We start from the raw sequence: 15,653 nt of genomic DNA, 5'->3' as shown, positions 1-15,653 counted from the left end.
AGGTGCCCCTGTGCATTCTTTTCAAAACCTTTTATTTGGAAATCCTTTTGAACACAGAGAAAAGTTGAAGAAATAGTAGAGGACTCCTGTATATCCTTTCCCCATATTTCTCAACTGTTAAAATTTTACCATTTGCCATATTTTCTGTGTGTGTGTATGTGCACACACATATATATAGTATATATATGAAACTGATTTTATCACTTGAATAAGAAAGTGTTTACCCAGTTTCTCTACCATAAAATTAAGTATTTTTTAGTTATAAATAATAATTATTTTGTGGGGATCTACTTGGAGACTATATAAATAGCCTTTTCCTCATCAAATTTCACCCACTAGTTTTAGCAGCTGTTGACAATTTGTGCCTGAATCAGTTATTACTGTGATAGGTGACAAATGGTGATTTTCTAATTTCATGATTCCTCTTATATTTATCAGGGGGCATTCAACAGAAAGGTCAAACTTTGACTTTTCTCATATTTATTCATACTATATAAATATGCATCAGCAGTATGGCCTGATGCAGTCCTATTTTATTCAGTGAGTTATCATATTATTATGTATTTAGATGTTCACATTTTCCACATTTTGCTATAGGGAGTGCCTTTTAGCCAGATCCTGTGTCCTTTTCACATGGCCCATCATTATTTGAGCACTTGCTTAGTTCTTTCTTGTACAAGATGTTCCAGACTCAGCTTATACCTTTTCTGTCCCAGCCCTGTAATCATCCCTTTGTCTAATGAACCCTTTCTCTTACTGGATAGGGGCGTTTAGAAACCAAGATCTAGGTGCTGGATATGCTCACTGCTACTGGGGTGTCGTCATTCTAGAATTCCTCTAGCTAGGAAATTCACATATATACGCACAAAAACACGTGCACTTGTATGTTATTTCTATATCTACCCCATCTCTATGTGGATTACCAACATTTTTTTAATGTTTATTTATTTTTGAGAGAGAGACAGAGCGTGAGTGGGGAAGGGGCAGAGACAGAGAGAGAGAGACAGAATCCAAAGCAGGCTCTAGGCTCTGAGCTGTTAGCACAGAGCCCAATGCAGGGCTTGAACTCATGAACCATAAGATCATGACCTGAGTCGAAGTTGGACACTTAACCATCTGAACCACCCAGGCACCCCCTATCTCTATGTAGATTTTAAAACCATGAGTTCATACTGATACCTCCAAATCCAATCCACAGGCTCGATGCTAGCTTTCCCATTGCCCATATTTTATATCTCTTTTCTCCAGTGGTGAAAAATCTAGCTCCTAATAGCCTCAACATGGTTACTTATTTCCTTGATCCCCCTGCATTAACTGATCTCTTGCACTGGTACCTTCCTGCTGGCCCTGAGCCCACTTGCATGGGGCTGTGCAGGCCACGCTGGGGTGCGTGTTCTTGGTCAGGATGCCAGCAATACCTTAGCTCCATCCAGTCACATAACATCATGGTGTATGTGCTATATTGCTTTAAAGTAAATTACAGGGGCACCTGGGTGGCTCAGTATGTTAAGCGTCCGACTTTGGCTCAGGTCACGATCTCACAATTCATGAGTTCAAGCCCTGCGTCGGGCTCTGTGCTAACAGCTCAGAGCCTGGAGCCTGTTTCAGATTCTGTGTCTCCCTCTTTCTCTCTGCTCCTCCCCTTGTGCTCTCTCTCTCATAAATAAATAAACACTAAAAAGAAGTAAATTACAGAACTTGTACCTATCATACTACCTAAGCCTGTAAGTAGGCATTTGCTTAGTGGCTTATGGTCACTTTCCCTATAAGGTGGGGGGCGGGGGGAGGGCAGGGGGAGAAGAAGGAGGCACAGAAACTGTGACCCAGGTCCTGATTTGAAATTCTGCCTCCGCAGCTGGCACCAGTGGTATTTGTTTGACTGTGATTGGGGCTGGAGGCATGTGATTGTTCATTCAGACTTTTAGTGCACAGCTGCCATATACCAGACACTGCTACATTAAGTGCTGGGACACCAAGATGAAAGTCACGATGCCTGGGCCTCAGAGTCTTATGGGAAGTCAGTCAGCAATCCCGTAACTGTGAGATGCAGCGTGACGCTGCCAGGATGGACACAAAGTGTGTACAGAAAGCTTAGGAGTCCAAAAATCAGAGGGTGGCCAGAGAAGGTTCCCAGAGGAAGTGACACTGACATGGGTCCTGACTTGCAGCTCCCCCACTGACAGAAAGGAACTTGTGAAGGCTAGACTGCATGACTTAATTTGACCATGTCTTGTCATCTTGAGATCGAAGGTGCATGGAGAGCAGATGGCAAAGGACTCAGTATTTGGGACACATTTTCTCACACACCGCTGAAGGTTGGAAATGATGACACCGGAGATGTGGCCTGTGACAGTTATCACAAGATTGCTGAGGACGTGGTTGCCCTGCAGAACTTGGCTGTCTCCCACTATCGCTTCTCCATCTCCTGGTCTCGTATCCTCCCGGATGGAACCACAAAATATATCAATGAAGCAGGCCTCAACTACTACGTGCGGCTCATTGACGCGCTGCTGGCTGCCAACATCAAGCCCCAGGTGAGGTTGGGCCCCAGCCAGGGCATTGGTCAAGTCCACATGGGGGAGCCAGCTGGGCCAGGGAGCTCTTTACTGTGTAAACAAAATGCTGTTTTTTAGATTCAGTTTTTGAACTATCAATAAATTCACATGATGCAGAATTTAAAAAGCATTAAGAGTCCACAGTGAAGATTTACCTTCAGTCTCTGACCCCAAGCCATCCAGTTCCCCTCCTTACAGGCAGTCAAGTTTGCTAGGTTCTCATGTCTGCCTTTTGCAGAGGCCAGTCAGGAGACCTATACATGTGTGCGTGTTTGATCCTTTCCCCTCTTTTTTCCTAACGGTCACGTACATGCAGTTTGGTGCTTGCTTTTAATTAATTGTATTTATTTCTTTTTAAAAAATGTTTATTTATTTTGAGAGAGAGAGAGAGAGATGAGGGGAGGGACAGAGAGAGGGAGAGAGAAAATCCCAAGCAGGCTCCCCACTGTCAGTGTAGAGCCCAATACAGGGCTCAATCCCACGAACCGTGAGATCATGACCTGAACTGAAATCAAGAGTCAGACGCTCAATTGACTTAGCCACCCAGGTACCCCCCTTTTTTTTAAATAGGCTTCATGCCCACTGTGGACCCCAACATCAGGGTTGAGCTCATGACCCTGAGATCAAGACCTGAGCTAAGATCAAGAGTGGAATGCTTAACCAACTGAGCCCTTCACAGTATTTTTTTTTTAACATTTATTTATTTTTGAGACAGAGACAGAGCATGAACAGGGGAGGGTCAGAGAAAGAGGGAGACACAGAATCTGAAACAGGCTCCAGGCTCTGAGCTGTCAGCACAGAGCCTGACGCGGGGCTCGAACCCACGGACCATGAGAACATGACCTGAGCCGAAGTCGGACGCTTAACTGACTGAGCCACCCAGGCGCCCCCCTTCACAGTATTTTTTACACATATTTCCTCAACCATATGTAGCTTCCCTATTTATTCTTTTTTAAAAAAAAGTTATGTGGAATTGTTTATATCTTACTTCTTGAATTACTTTTCTGTTAATTAACACTCTTCCCTGTGATGTTTCCAATATTTGCCATCTTAACCAATGGTGCAATGAGTAACCATAGGCATACATAATTTTGGGTGGGTGTAAGTTTATCTGTAGGCTGTGGTCCTAGGAGCAGAATTGCTGGGGCAAAAGTGCATGTGTTTTGCAGCCAGGAGTTACTTTTTTTAATGTTCTCACTTATTATTTTTGAGAGAGAGAGTGCATGAGCAGGGGAGGGGCAGAGAGAAAGGGGGACAGAGGATCTGAAGTAGGTTCTGCACTGACAGAAGAGCCTGATGTAGGGCTCGGACTCACAAACCATGAGATCATGACCTGAGCTAAGTCAGACACACAACCGACTGAGCCACCCAGGCCCCCCAGCAGGAGTTATTATGAGTAATAATACAGAAGCTCACTTGAGAGCTGACTTTGCTGTCACCAAAATTTTTAAATTTTACTTGGGAGCCTAAGAACGTGTCTCCTCTTCACCTGGGCCCTATGTGATAAAGCGCTGGAGGGCGCTCTTCTATGAAGCTGTGTGTTTCCTCTGCTGTACTGGCTGGGATTACATACTGCAGCCAGAACATGATCTCCACATTACCACTTTTTTTTCCCCTCCAAATAAAGTACTATCTGGACTTTTTCCCTCATACTGCTAACATTGTTGGAGCTAACCAGCCACCTAACACTTACTACCATGAATGCTGAGAGAGAAAATGGCCAGGTGGCTGCCCTGAAAGGACAATGAACTTCACTACACACGATTCAGAACTACATCAGAGAGCATGTAACTCAAGTTCAAACAATCATATAGCCCTTGCAGGCATGGAGACACTGAAGAAAGGAAAAGCGCTGGGCATGGAAAGCTTCAGGGAGGTGTGGATCCTGAATAGAGAGGAGAATGTGGATGGATGGGTGGGCAGGGGAAGGGCATGCCAAAGGGAGAGACTGGGTCTGGGCTAAAGATGGTTAGTGGCCCAGCGCAGACTGAAGACAGTGGACATCTGGCTTAGCCAAGATGGGGTGTGTGAGGGCATCAAGGGGAAGGCCAGGGAACAACAAAGGCCACAAGGACATGGCCCGGAGGCCCATCTCCAGCAAAGTGTTCCCAGCTCCACAGGAAGAACTTCCAGATACACCGGATGAAGTTCATGGGGGGTATCCCATTATAAGTGAAATGCTTTCATCCTCCTCCTGGAGCCTCAGAGCCTCGCTTAGTACAGTCTATTCAGGCTGATTCTGAAGCAGCAGCGTTTCTGATTCCTGACTGCAACCAGAGCAACACTGAAGAGTGGCCAGGGCAGTGGCCACATGACATAGGCCTCACAGTGATTCCATGACATGCAGGTCTTATTGCCTGAGCCCAAGGTCACAGAGCTGGTAGGTGGCAGAGCCAGGACTCACACCCAGGCTTCTCTGATCCAGATGGGAGTCTCATACTTCAACACAGCTGCCCCCCCACCCCCAAAGAACCTGTGAGCTATTTCATGTTTTCATTCATTCTCCACTTTATTGGCATTTGTGCTGGTGCACAACAGCACCAGTGATTTCCCATGAAAGTAGGTTGATGGAACTGCCAGTCTTGCTTTTGCACAGGTGACCATTTACCACTGGGACCTGCCCCAGGCACTCCAGGACGTTGGAGGCTGGGAGAATGACACCATCGTGCAGCGGTTTAAAGAGTATGCAGACGTGCTCTTCCAGAGGCTGGGAGACAAGGTGAAGTTTTGGATCACTCTGAATGAGCCCTTTGTCATCGCTAACCAGGGCTATGGCTACGGGACATCAGCTCCAGGTAAAGGTTCTAGGCTCAACTTGTCAGCTCTTTGGAGTGTGGTGTTCTTAGTCTCACCAAGACTTGAAATCCCGGAGGCACTGGAAGAGGAGGCCAAGAAAGCCCTGGGGCGGTGCTTTACAATCGCTGCCTCTTGTTCAAGGCTGCCTGACAGGCAGCAGGTTTCCCCTTCTGACACCACTTTTTGCTAAATATGGATTTTACATCTCAGTACTCTCCAAATAGCTTCATTTCTTTGTGCTTTTTTTGACTTGCCTCAGATGGGAAGCTTCCCGAGATCAGGGACATGGTCTAATCGGTGTAGGGAAGGACTAGTCATCAGGCTGTACAGGTCCACAGTGTGTTTTCTGTAACTTCAAAATCCAAAAGTTTCCAAGAATTGATTTGGCTGATCTGAGCTCATCCTCACTTGAACCAATATAAGGCTGCTCATGGGCATTATCCCACTTAGTGTCAACATTTCTGCTACAGACACATTTGGCTCCTTGATTACAGAGCGCTCTCCTGGGCCCTGCTAGGGTGATGTGTAAACATGTTATAGGCAACTTATTACTTTTCTAAGACACAAAAACCTTGTACTTCCAAACCATATGGACCCTAAGGGTTTCGAATAAGGGATTGTGGACCTGTCCTTGTACCTTTAGAACCATCCAGTTTACCTTTTCTTTAGTTCTGAGCTTAAGAAAATAAATTTGTGTTTATGCAATTCCTTGGGATCACATGTAAAAGCTGAAAAGTGCCACAAATCGTTACCACATTTATCTCCCCTTGATCCTTGGTTGGTGCTTTGGTTTACCATTCCTTCAACTTTCTTCAACACGTGAGAGGTGACCTTTCTCACAGCATTCGCTCCCAAGGAATCTGTCATCTGCTTCCATCAGCTACATTGTCCAATGCTCCTTCCACTCTAGTTCCCCATCCACCAGGATGTCAACTCCCAAGGCACATACTTTGCTGGGTAGTTTGGGACATAGGAGCCACTCTCTGGGGGAGACTTATAGAAACCAACATTTACCAAGTGTCTGCTCACCAGACACAGTGCTGCTTGGTGCTTCACATACACGACCTCATTTCCTTCTTACAAGAACTCTCTAGTGCTCACTTTGCCAAGAAGGAGCCTGAAAGACTGAATTACCCAAAGTTACACAGCCAGCAAGTAAGAAGTGAAGCCAGGATTTGAATTTCCTTCCTCCTGACACCCAGACCTACACTCCCCCAAACATAGAGGCCGTCTATAGGCAGAGAGTGATATTCTTGGCCATGTTCATTCTTCATTGACATCCATGTATGTGTTTCCAGGAATCTCCTTTAGGCCTGGCACTGCCCCCTACGTTGTTGGCCACAACCTAATAAAGGCTCATGCTGAGGCCTGGCATCTGTACAATGATGTGTATCGTGCCAGTCAAGGTGGTGTGATTTCCATTACCATCAACAGTGACTGGGCTGAGCCCAGAGACCCTTCCAACCAGGAGGATGTGGAGGCAGCCAGGAGATACGTTCAGGTCTGTTTTTCCTTTGGTCATTGTTATTACTCTCGCCTGTTTTTCCCTCCTGTCGTGAGCTAATAGAAATAGAATTGGATTACAAAACAAAGATTTAGGTTGAGGACCCTGTTTTGCTGTTACCTTATTTTGTGAACTTGAGAAGATCACTTAGCCATTTTTATACCTTAGTTTCCTCATGTATGAAGTAGAGATGACCTATCCATATCATAGGTTTGCTGTGATCAAAGTTCTTTGGGATTGAGTTTTCTTTTAAGTCTTAAAAATGATTTTTACACGTCCTTGCTGCATGCAACACTGGCTTGAAGGTAACTAACAGAAATGCCAGCTCTTCAATCTCTGGTTTGACTGTAGTAGCTGATAGAGCAGGGCTGCAATGTCACACTTCACCTCTAGGTGTCACCATTTAATGTTATTTACTTGGCCTAAGAATTCCTTGAGTAGGGTGTGAAACTCATTAGTGCCCCTGATCTTCCAATTCTGAATTTTAACATAAGGACATGCACCTTTGGTCATGAGATTTTGCTCCTAGGAAGGAGAGTCACTTGTAAGCAGTGGACCATCCTTATTTCAGTGTGAGCCCCTGACATGAGAGAAAAGAATAACATTTGTCAGGGCACAGCTTTTCCTTGGTTCCTGCTAGTGTCTCTGACAAGATTAGAAAGCACCCTCTCCCATGTTTCAGCATCAAAAACAAGGCTCTCTCTCTCTCCACACTGGTCCCCACTTTTTTTTTTTAATTTTTTAACGTTTATTTATTTTTTTGAGACAGAGAGAGAGAGAGAGAGAGCATGAACAGGAGAGGGTCAGAGAAAGAGGGAGACACAGAATCCGAAACAGGCTCCAGGCTCTGAGCTGTCAGGACAGAACCCGACGCGGGGCTCGAACCCACGGACCGCAAGATCATGACCCGAGCCGAAGTTGGACGCTTAGCCAACTGAGCCACCCAGGCGCCCCTGGTCCCCACTTTTTAGCTCTGTAGAGGAGCCTGCAGACTGCAGTATTCTGAGGGGGCAATATGGGTCTTGGTTTGCCTGACTTTTCACAAGAGAACTTGGTAATAGAGATCAAATTAATGAATGCAAATATGAGCTTAATTTTCCCATTTGTTAGTCAGCTGGGGAAAAAGTCTTGGAACAAAATTAATGCATCCCTCATTTTAGAGTCACAAAACTGGTAAATTAAAGCAATCATTTTTTCTGAAATCAAAACCCCGAACCTCAGGAAATACTAAGCTCTAATCTCATTAGATTGAGCCGCGTGTCGGTGAACTGTGATGCAGCCCAGGACCATGATACACACACACCATAGTAAAATCAGTTTCCACGGAAAGGAACGGCTTGTTACCTAGAGTGTGCGAAGCCTCTTTTGCCAGGGTGTGTGTGTTCCAAAGCCTCCTCTCTGAGAATGGAAGCCTGCCCTCACCCCACATTTCAGGCATCAACCAGCAGGTGAGGGGGAGATGGGGAAAGGTCAAAGAAGCCTCTCAGGACCCCAGCATCATAGCATTTGTGTGCCGTATCCTCCCTGAGGGTAAGGATGACCTAGACCCCATTCAAGAAAATAGGTTGAAAAGTTCCCCAAAAGTTGGATTGACTGTGAATCCAAAGCTCATGAAGAATCATCCTTTGCCTTGGGCAGCCAAGAAAGCCTTGAATTTCAGCCCTCCCCAGAAAGTTCTGGTTGATCCTTAGGCAGGATGATGGGGAAGGACCTGATTTGCGGTAAGAGGACATCCACAGCCTGGAGGCTTCTGGTCTCTCCTGGTCTTCTGTAGCATCTTGCTAAGGGCAGGCAGGCAGGCAGCATCTATTGAGTCCTGAGGCAGTGCTAAGTGAAGTGCGTCGCCCTTCGAGCTGCAGGGGTTGAGAATGCAGCCCTGCCCCCAAAGGGGCTGTAGCAAGTGAGAAGATGTGTTCCATTTAAGCTGGAACGTGCATGCAGCCACAGAGGAGATGCGGGTTTAAGACTGGGCATTGGGGAGATAGGAGGGTGGTTCCAAGGTCAGTGACTTATGGGCAGGGAAGCTGCTGTCTCCAGGTGTGCCCCCCACACCCCATTAATGCCAGGCTGTCACCCCAACCCCACCTACAGTTCATGGGAGGCTGGTTTGCACATCCTATTTTCAAGAATGGCGATTACAACGAGGTGATGAAGACACGGATCCGTGACAGGAGCTTGGCCGCAGGCCTCAGCAAGTCTCGGTAGGTCCTGGTGCTCACATGCTCAGCCGGGGAAGGGTCAGGAGGAAGTCTGGTCTGGGATGCTGAACTGAGGCTCCAGGTGGGCAGCTCAGTGTTGAGAGTGTGGCTGTTGGGGTCAGAGAGCTACTGTATCTCTAAGTTTCCCTGATTGCTGGCAAGACCGAACACGATCGTGTATGTGAAGCTTTCAGCCAAGGACAGGGCTTTGCTACGTGTTTGACAAAAGGTAGATGTGATTATTCTGCAGAACAGCCAGGAAATGTGTCCCAGAGGCCCCCACTGCTTAGCTACCCTCTCCCTCACTGCAAGCATGAATTTCTCTGTTTACTAGATCATCACCTTACCAGTGAATGTGAGCAGCAGTGGGTGATGGCCAGGCATGTGCTTTTTGTCACTTGGCCAGTAGGTTCCGATGGTTGCACTAAAGATGTGCTACTTCTGGACCACTCCTCTGTCAAGGGAGTAAGAGCAACATCAACACCTAACATTTATCCTTCTGTTGGCGCTCTTAGTCCTATTTAAGGAGGAATAAACTGAGGCACAAAGATCATAGCAAGATTACCCAGCTATTGAAGTGATGGAGTCAGGATTTGAAACCAGGCTGACTCCAGGGCCCACCCTCTGGGTTTGAGAGTCAACTGGCTGGGATTAGAGGTGTGTGTGGAGAGGAACGGAGTGACCTGGCTTTATGGGAATGTACCCTCAAACTCCAAGGGAACTCATGTGACCGTGAGCAGGGGAGGCTAAAAGCAATTCAAGAAGCATGAATTCCTAACCTAGCCTGTTCATCTTTCCCTTATGTAGCCCAGCTGTGCAGGTTACACAACCCAGTCCCCATCCACACAATGCACTCCTGCCCTGGTGGGGGCAAGCCTGCTGAGCAGGCTGTGACTAAAGGTCTGATCTGCCAACTCTGGTCTGTAACAAGCAGGTCAGCCCTCCAGTCCATCAACACGATTCTGCTGGGTACTTACTGTGTGCCCAGGTCAGGGTCAGGCCCAGCAAGGTCCACGTGAGGAGAGGCTTCTCAGTCTGGCTCCTCAAGCTGCCGACACGCCAGCTGGGAAGACGGTGACTTGACCACTCCAAGGAGTTCTCTTCCCTAATTTCTTCATGCAAAGAAAACTCAGAAGAGGAGATTGGGCAGGCCGAGTAGGATAAGGAGACTTTGTGGACAAGGGGGAACATCAGTTAAGCTGGGCCTCAACAATGAATAGCGTGTGGGAGAGCAAAGGGCATTCCATCCGAGGGGAAGGGTGTGAGAACTGGCCCAGAGGGAATGAGTGGGGTACCTGCAGCTGAGAGTTGGGGGGACTGGCCCCAGTGGCAGTGGGGGTGGGGGGCAAGGCCACAGAACAGAGGGCCTAGAGGCCAGTCACAGGGGCTCAGCGCTGATGCCACAAACCCTAAGGAGTCACTACTGGCTCCTGGGCAAGAGAGTGAGGGGGGCGAGGGATTTGGGCTTTAATTTTCTCCCAGTGTTTCAGAAACCCCAGGGAGGGAAGGTTTTGATCTACTAGGTTAACAGGGTAGCACAAATCTTAGGATGAAAGTGTCAGGTGCCCAAGAAGGGTCATCTCTAAGCTAGCATCCTAAATTAGCAGCCCCAGTGTTAACCCTGTCAGAGCACGTAAGTAATCAGATTCGGCTGAGAGGAATCTATCGGTGCTGCACCCAAATGCATGTTAGTCACATCTTGTAAAAAGTCTCTGAGTACCTACAGTACGTGTGGAAAATGCTCCACCAGATGTTAAAAAAAAAAAAAAAAAAAAAAGTAAAATCGTGAGCATAAAAGTCTAACTCTCAAAAGTTCAATAAATTTTAAAAAATATTTCCCCTGCTAATAAGGATGGACTTTGGAGAAAAGAGGCATGCCTAAACAAACCGTAACAAAAACAACAGAGAAACTCAGGGCAGATTATGGAAACACAAATTACAAAAGATACTATAACCTTGAGAACATCAAGGATTAGTCTCAAGGGGTGTTATCTCAGACATGTTCTTGATTTCAAAGATAGTAAGTATCTTAGATGGTATTTTATCTCAGATGGTAAATATCAAAGTTGCATGTTAATTTCTGAAGTAAATTAAAATGTATCCATGTATGTGTACATGTATGTACATAATGTCCATGGGGGAGAGGGGGTTGACCCTGAAAGGAAGGTTTGTAAAATGGTCACTGGTAGTTGTTTGTTTTTTGTTTTTTTGAGAGAAAGAGCACAAATAGGGTATGGGCAGAGACAGAAGGGGACAGAGGATCTCTGCTGACAGCACAGAGCCTGATGCAGTGCTTGAACTCATGAACTGTGAAATCATGACCTGAGCTGAAAGTCAAATGCTCAACCGACTGAGCCACCCAGGTGCCCCGGTCATGCGTATTTTCATTTGGCCAACAGGAAGAGGAGGGTCTTGCAGGTTTATGGTCTGGAGGGAGGAGCCTCAGGTGCTTTCAGCAGCGGCTGGAAGGACCTCTCCTTGCTCCTGAACAGCTGCCCCCCTCGTCACCACCAGGCCTGTAGTTCAGAGTGCTCCCCCAACCCTCCCCCAGGACGTTCTCTTCCCAAAGCATGATGCTCGAGCCCCACACTCTCAATGTCTCCTTCCCACCAGGCTCCCAGAGTTCACGGAAAGTGAGAAGAGGAAGATCAATGGCACTTATGACTTTTTTGGATTCAATCACTACACCACTGTCCTGGCCTACAACCTTGACTATGCCTCTTGGATCTCTTCCTTTGATGCAGACAGGTAAGTTGGCCAACAGGGCACACAGAACTATCTTTGGAGACGACAGCAGGTGCCCCTTTGCCCAGCTCTTATTGCACAGCCTCAGAAAGCCGCCTCCTGGTGCCATACACCCTGGGGTTTAAAGAGGAGTCCACTCCTGTGATACTTAATGAAACCTGTCAGTCTGCTAGTAATACCAGCTAGGATCTCCAGGGTGCTTCCCATGGAGACAGACATGCTTGGAGTTTCTTTCAAACGTTTTCAAGATTTTGCGATTTTCTTTCCCTTGGTTTGCTTCTATTGTCAAGTTTGTTTCCCTTGCCAGATGTATTTAAGTCAAAATAATAGTAAGGTGTTGTTTTTTTCCCTTTTCGGGGTAAAGGTCAAAAGGGTTATTTTTGCCTTATACAGTCACAGTGGAAACATTAGAAAGCAAGGAGAGGTGTATTTGTAGAGGTATATGACCTCTTTTTCTCTTTATAAATATAATATGTAAGTATATATATTATAAACCATGAGTAATATATAGTTTGGTAGTATTTATGCACAAAAATATATTACTAAAAGCCAGGATTATATGTATATACTCTTTTGTTTTTTTTTTTTTTAAAGATTTTAGTTTTAATATCCACCCAACATGGGGCTCGAACCCATAACCCTGAGATCAAGAGTTGCAAATTCCACCAACTGAGCCAGCCAGGTGCCCCTATTTTATTCCTTTTATAACAAGCATGTTTCCATCAGCTGTGAATCCATCCAGGTTCTTTGAAAACAAACAGCTACAGCCCCACTGCATCCTGCAACCCCCAGAGTCTCTTGCTGAGGGGGCTGAGAACACTCCCCTGCTGGTCCCTGTCTGAGCACCCATTGGACTCTTGCTGCCTCATCAGGCCTTGCACTTGACCCAGGATGAAATGTCCCGGGTCCAGTTTGGCTGAGCAAGATAAATTCAGTTACTGATTAAGACTATGTTTTTGTGTTTTTTTTCTGAAGGATTTGGACACGAAGATCCAAATAATTGGTCCTTATTTGAAATGTATGACTCTGGAGACGTTCAAGTTTGTTTCCCCCAGCAAATGCTCCTTTAGCACAATCTGTTGCCCTCACCTGGCTCATCACTGAAAAGAGGCAGGGTCTTGGGCATCGGAAGCAGGTCCCAGCCTGTCTGCTCCCTGTTGTCACATCACACACACTGTTGGTGCTTGTGGCCACACCTGTGGTGTTGACTAGATGTAGTTCACTCGGGGGAGCCCATTCTCTCTCCTGACACAGCATTCACATCCCACTGGAGATTGTGATCAGGGAACCCCAGAGACCTTTCACATCTGTTGTGAAGTATGGTCTATTAACAGAGCGCCTACAGAGGGTCTAGTCCATGAGTAGAGACCATTCTCTGAACAGGTGGAAACAGAGCCGACATGGCCTGTCAAAGCCACACGGGCATTGAGCAGTACAACTAGGAGAATATGAGGCAATTGGACTATTCTAGGTTTAGTTATGATTTTCAAGCCTAGACTAAACCTAAGGCTTTTCTTAGTATAAATCTTGTTTTGTGTTTTGTGCCAAAGGCCTCTTGGGATTTACAAACTGACACCGAATCTCTCATGTTTGAACCTATAGAGGAGTTGCCTCCATCACAGATCGTTCTTGGCCAGACTCTGGCTCCTTCTGGTTGAAGGTGACACCTTTTGGCTTTAGGAAGATACTGAACTGGATAAAGGAGGAGTACAACAACCCCCTAATTTACGTAACAGAGAATGGAGTGTCTCAACGTGGAGAAACTGACCTCAACGACACTCTAAGGATCTCCTACCTCCGCAGTTACATCAATGAGGCGCTCAAAGGTAGGGCAGGCCTATCCCTTCCTCCATGTGCACCTTTCACTGTTGGAAACACGTGCTAACGTCTGCAGTGAGAGGAGTACTGCACTCATGAGACCCTGTCATGACAGGCAGCTTCTCACTCCTGCTGGGTTTAAACTTTTCTCTGAGGCTACACTCCGAGTCTTTTCCTTCCTAGATTTAAGCTCAGCAAGCAAACCCAGTACCCAGATACAGTGAGGCCTGAATTCCTGGCCAGGGTCATTTCCCTGCTGGATCGTCCCTGAACAGCAGCGCTCTGATGAGGGCAGGGGCTAGGAGGAGTAGGCTGGGGGCGGGCGGGGTGTCTGTCGGGTCTGAAGTTTGAGACCCTCAGCTCAACAGAACCACCTGGGATGGGACTAGGACAAGGGACTATTTAACCCTGAGTCAAAGACACTGAGCACTGCAGCAGTAGAAACAAACAGAAAGTCCTATTCCAGTGAAAATCTTTTCCAAGAGCCACTTACTTTCTTTAGGAAGAAGTATTAACACTCTAAGGCACTGCCCAAGACTGGTATCCCCACATGCAGAGACAGAGAGGATCACAGAGGACTCAGAAGGATTAATGTAGTCTACCCATGTTCCTGACTTCCGTTCAGGGCTGAGCCTTTCTGGAAACATGCTGATGGCTCTGTAGGTCCATCCACAGAGGACCTGCACCTGCAAGTGGGGGCTGTGGGCGAGTCATGGGCAGGCATGGCTTTTGTAGGCTGGGCGGAATGGTGTCCTGTAAGACAAAGGGAAGGAAGCTCATGCTGTGGCCTCTGCATTTAAGCAACTGTGCAGGATAAGGTGGACCTTCGAGGATACACGGTTTGGAGTGTGATGGACAATTTTGAGTGGGCCACAGGCTTCGCAGAGAGGTTTGGTCTGCATTTTGTGAACTACACGGACCCTTCTCTGCCAAGGATCCCAAAAGCATCAGCCAAGCTCTTCGCCTCTATAGTCCGGTGCAACGGCTTCCCTAACCCTGCAGCGGGGCCACACCCTTGTCTCCAGCCAGAAGGTGAGATGTGGCTCGGGGAGGGACTAAAGCCAGAGGGTTAGTGGGGCTTTTGGTCTATTTTCTTCTACCCTCCTCTCTGCCTTTCCATTCCCCTCATTCATTCGACCAGTATTTTTTTTTTTTTTTTTTTTAATGCTTCAGACATTCTTAGGATGGAACAAAGGAACTCAGGGTTAATGTTACCTAGAAAGTAGGCCCTGGTCTGGGAAGAGCAGGTCTAGATTCTTGTCCCAGCCTTACCACTAACTGTGTCAAGACCTTAGGTAAGAAACGAGGCACATGCCACCAGGTTGACAGGAGAATCTAATACAATGATTGCAAACAGTGCCTGGCATGATGTAGAGGCCCAATATTTGATGACTGAAAAAGCATAAATTACTATAGAAAAGAAAGAGATAAGTATCCATTTTAATTGTTCACAGATTTTTAAAAAATACAACTACTTCATTCAGAGGTTCAGTAACTCAGTGAAAGGGACGCATCCCATCACCTCAGCAATGTGCTCACTCTGGACACCTGTGTGACTTATCTATTCCAAGGATCTAGCTTGTGCTTAATAAAGGTTAACACTGATCTGATGACTACATCATCTGCCCTTTGTTGTCCTCTCCTAGATGCTGGACCTACCGTCAGCCCCATGCAGGAGGAGGAAGTTCAGTTCCTGGGGTTAACACTAGGTGTGACGGAAGCCCAAACAGCTTTGTATGTACTCTTTTCTCTTGTGATTCTTGGCGTCTGCTGTGTGACATTTCTGTCATACAAGTACTGTAAGCGCTCCAAGCAAGGGAAAACACAACCAGGCCAACAGGAATTGAACACTCTTTCTGCATTCTGACCCATGAGTTCCCACCTACTCCAGTTCTGCAAAACAAATCTAGTTTGTATGCCTTCGCTGCCCACAAAACTCCTTAGGATCTTCTGCCCATAGCAGACTTCTTCATGAAGGCCTTCTGCACTGTTGGAGACTAATCTTGAAGGCTCTCCAGTCCCTAATGAAAATGGAAA

At 46.6% G+C, this 15,653-nt stretch overlaps 1 protein-coding gene across 1 annotated transcript in view; it reads left to right on the top strand.

Annotated features, from left to right (window-relative positions):
* The window catches only part of LCT (lactase), a 50,513-nt gene extending 34,907 nt beyond the window's left edge, over window positions 1-15,606 (top strand). The window contains exons 10-17 of the mRNA XM_042994365.1: window positions 2,244-2,534; window positions 5,152-5,350; window positions 6,650-6,852; window positions 8,947-9,056; window positions 11,667-11,801; window positions 13,401-13,624; window positions 14,418-14,648; window positions 15,263-15,606. Coding sequence (XP_042850299.1) covers window positions 2,244-2,534; window positions 5,152-5,350; window positions 6,650-6,852; window positions 8,947-9,056; window positions 11,667-11,801; window positions 13,401-13,624; window positions 14,418-14,648; window positions 15,263-15,483 — 1,614 coding nt within the window. The 3' untranslated portion in view covers window positions 15,484-15,606. The remainder of the gene's footprint in view (window positions 1-2,243; window positions 2,535-5,151; window positions 5,351-6,649; window positions 6,853-8,946; window positions 9,057-11,666; window positions 11,802-13,400; window positions 13,625-14,417; window positions 14,649-15,262) is intronic.
* Window positions 15,607-15,653: the final 47 nt, after the last annotated feature.

Source organism: Panthera tigris, chromosome C1 (assembly GCF_018350195.1).
Source record: "Panthera tigris isolate Pti1 chromosome C1, P.tigris_Pti1_mat1.1, whole genome shotgun sequence".
Lineage (NCBI taxonomy): Eukaryota > Metazoa > Chordata > Mammalia > Carnivora > Felidae > Panthera > Panthera tigris.
This window is presented reverse-complemented; position numbering and strand designations above follow the sequence as displayed.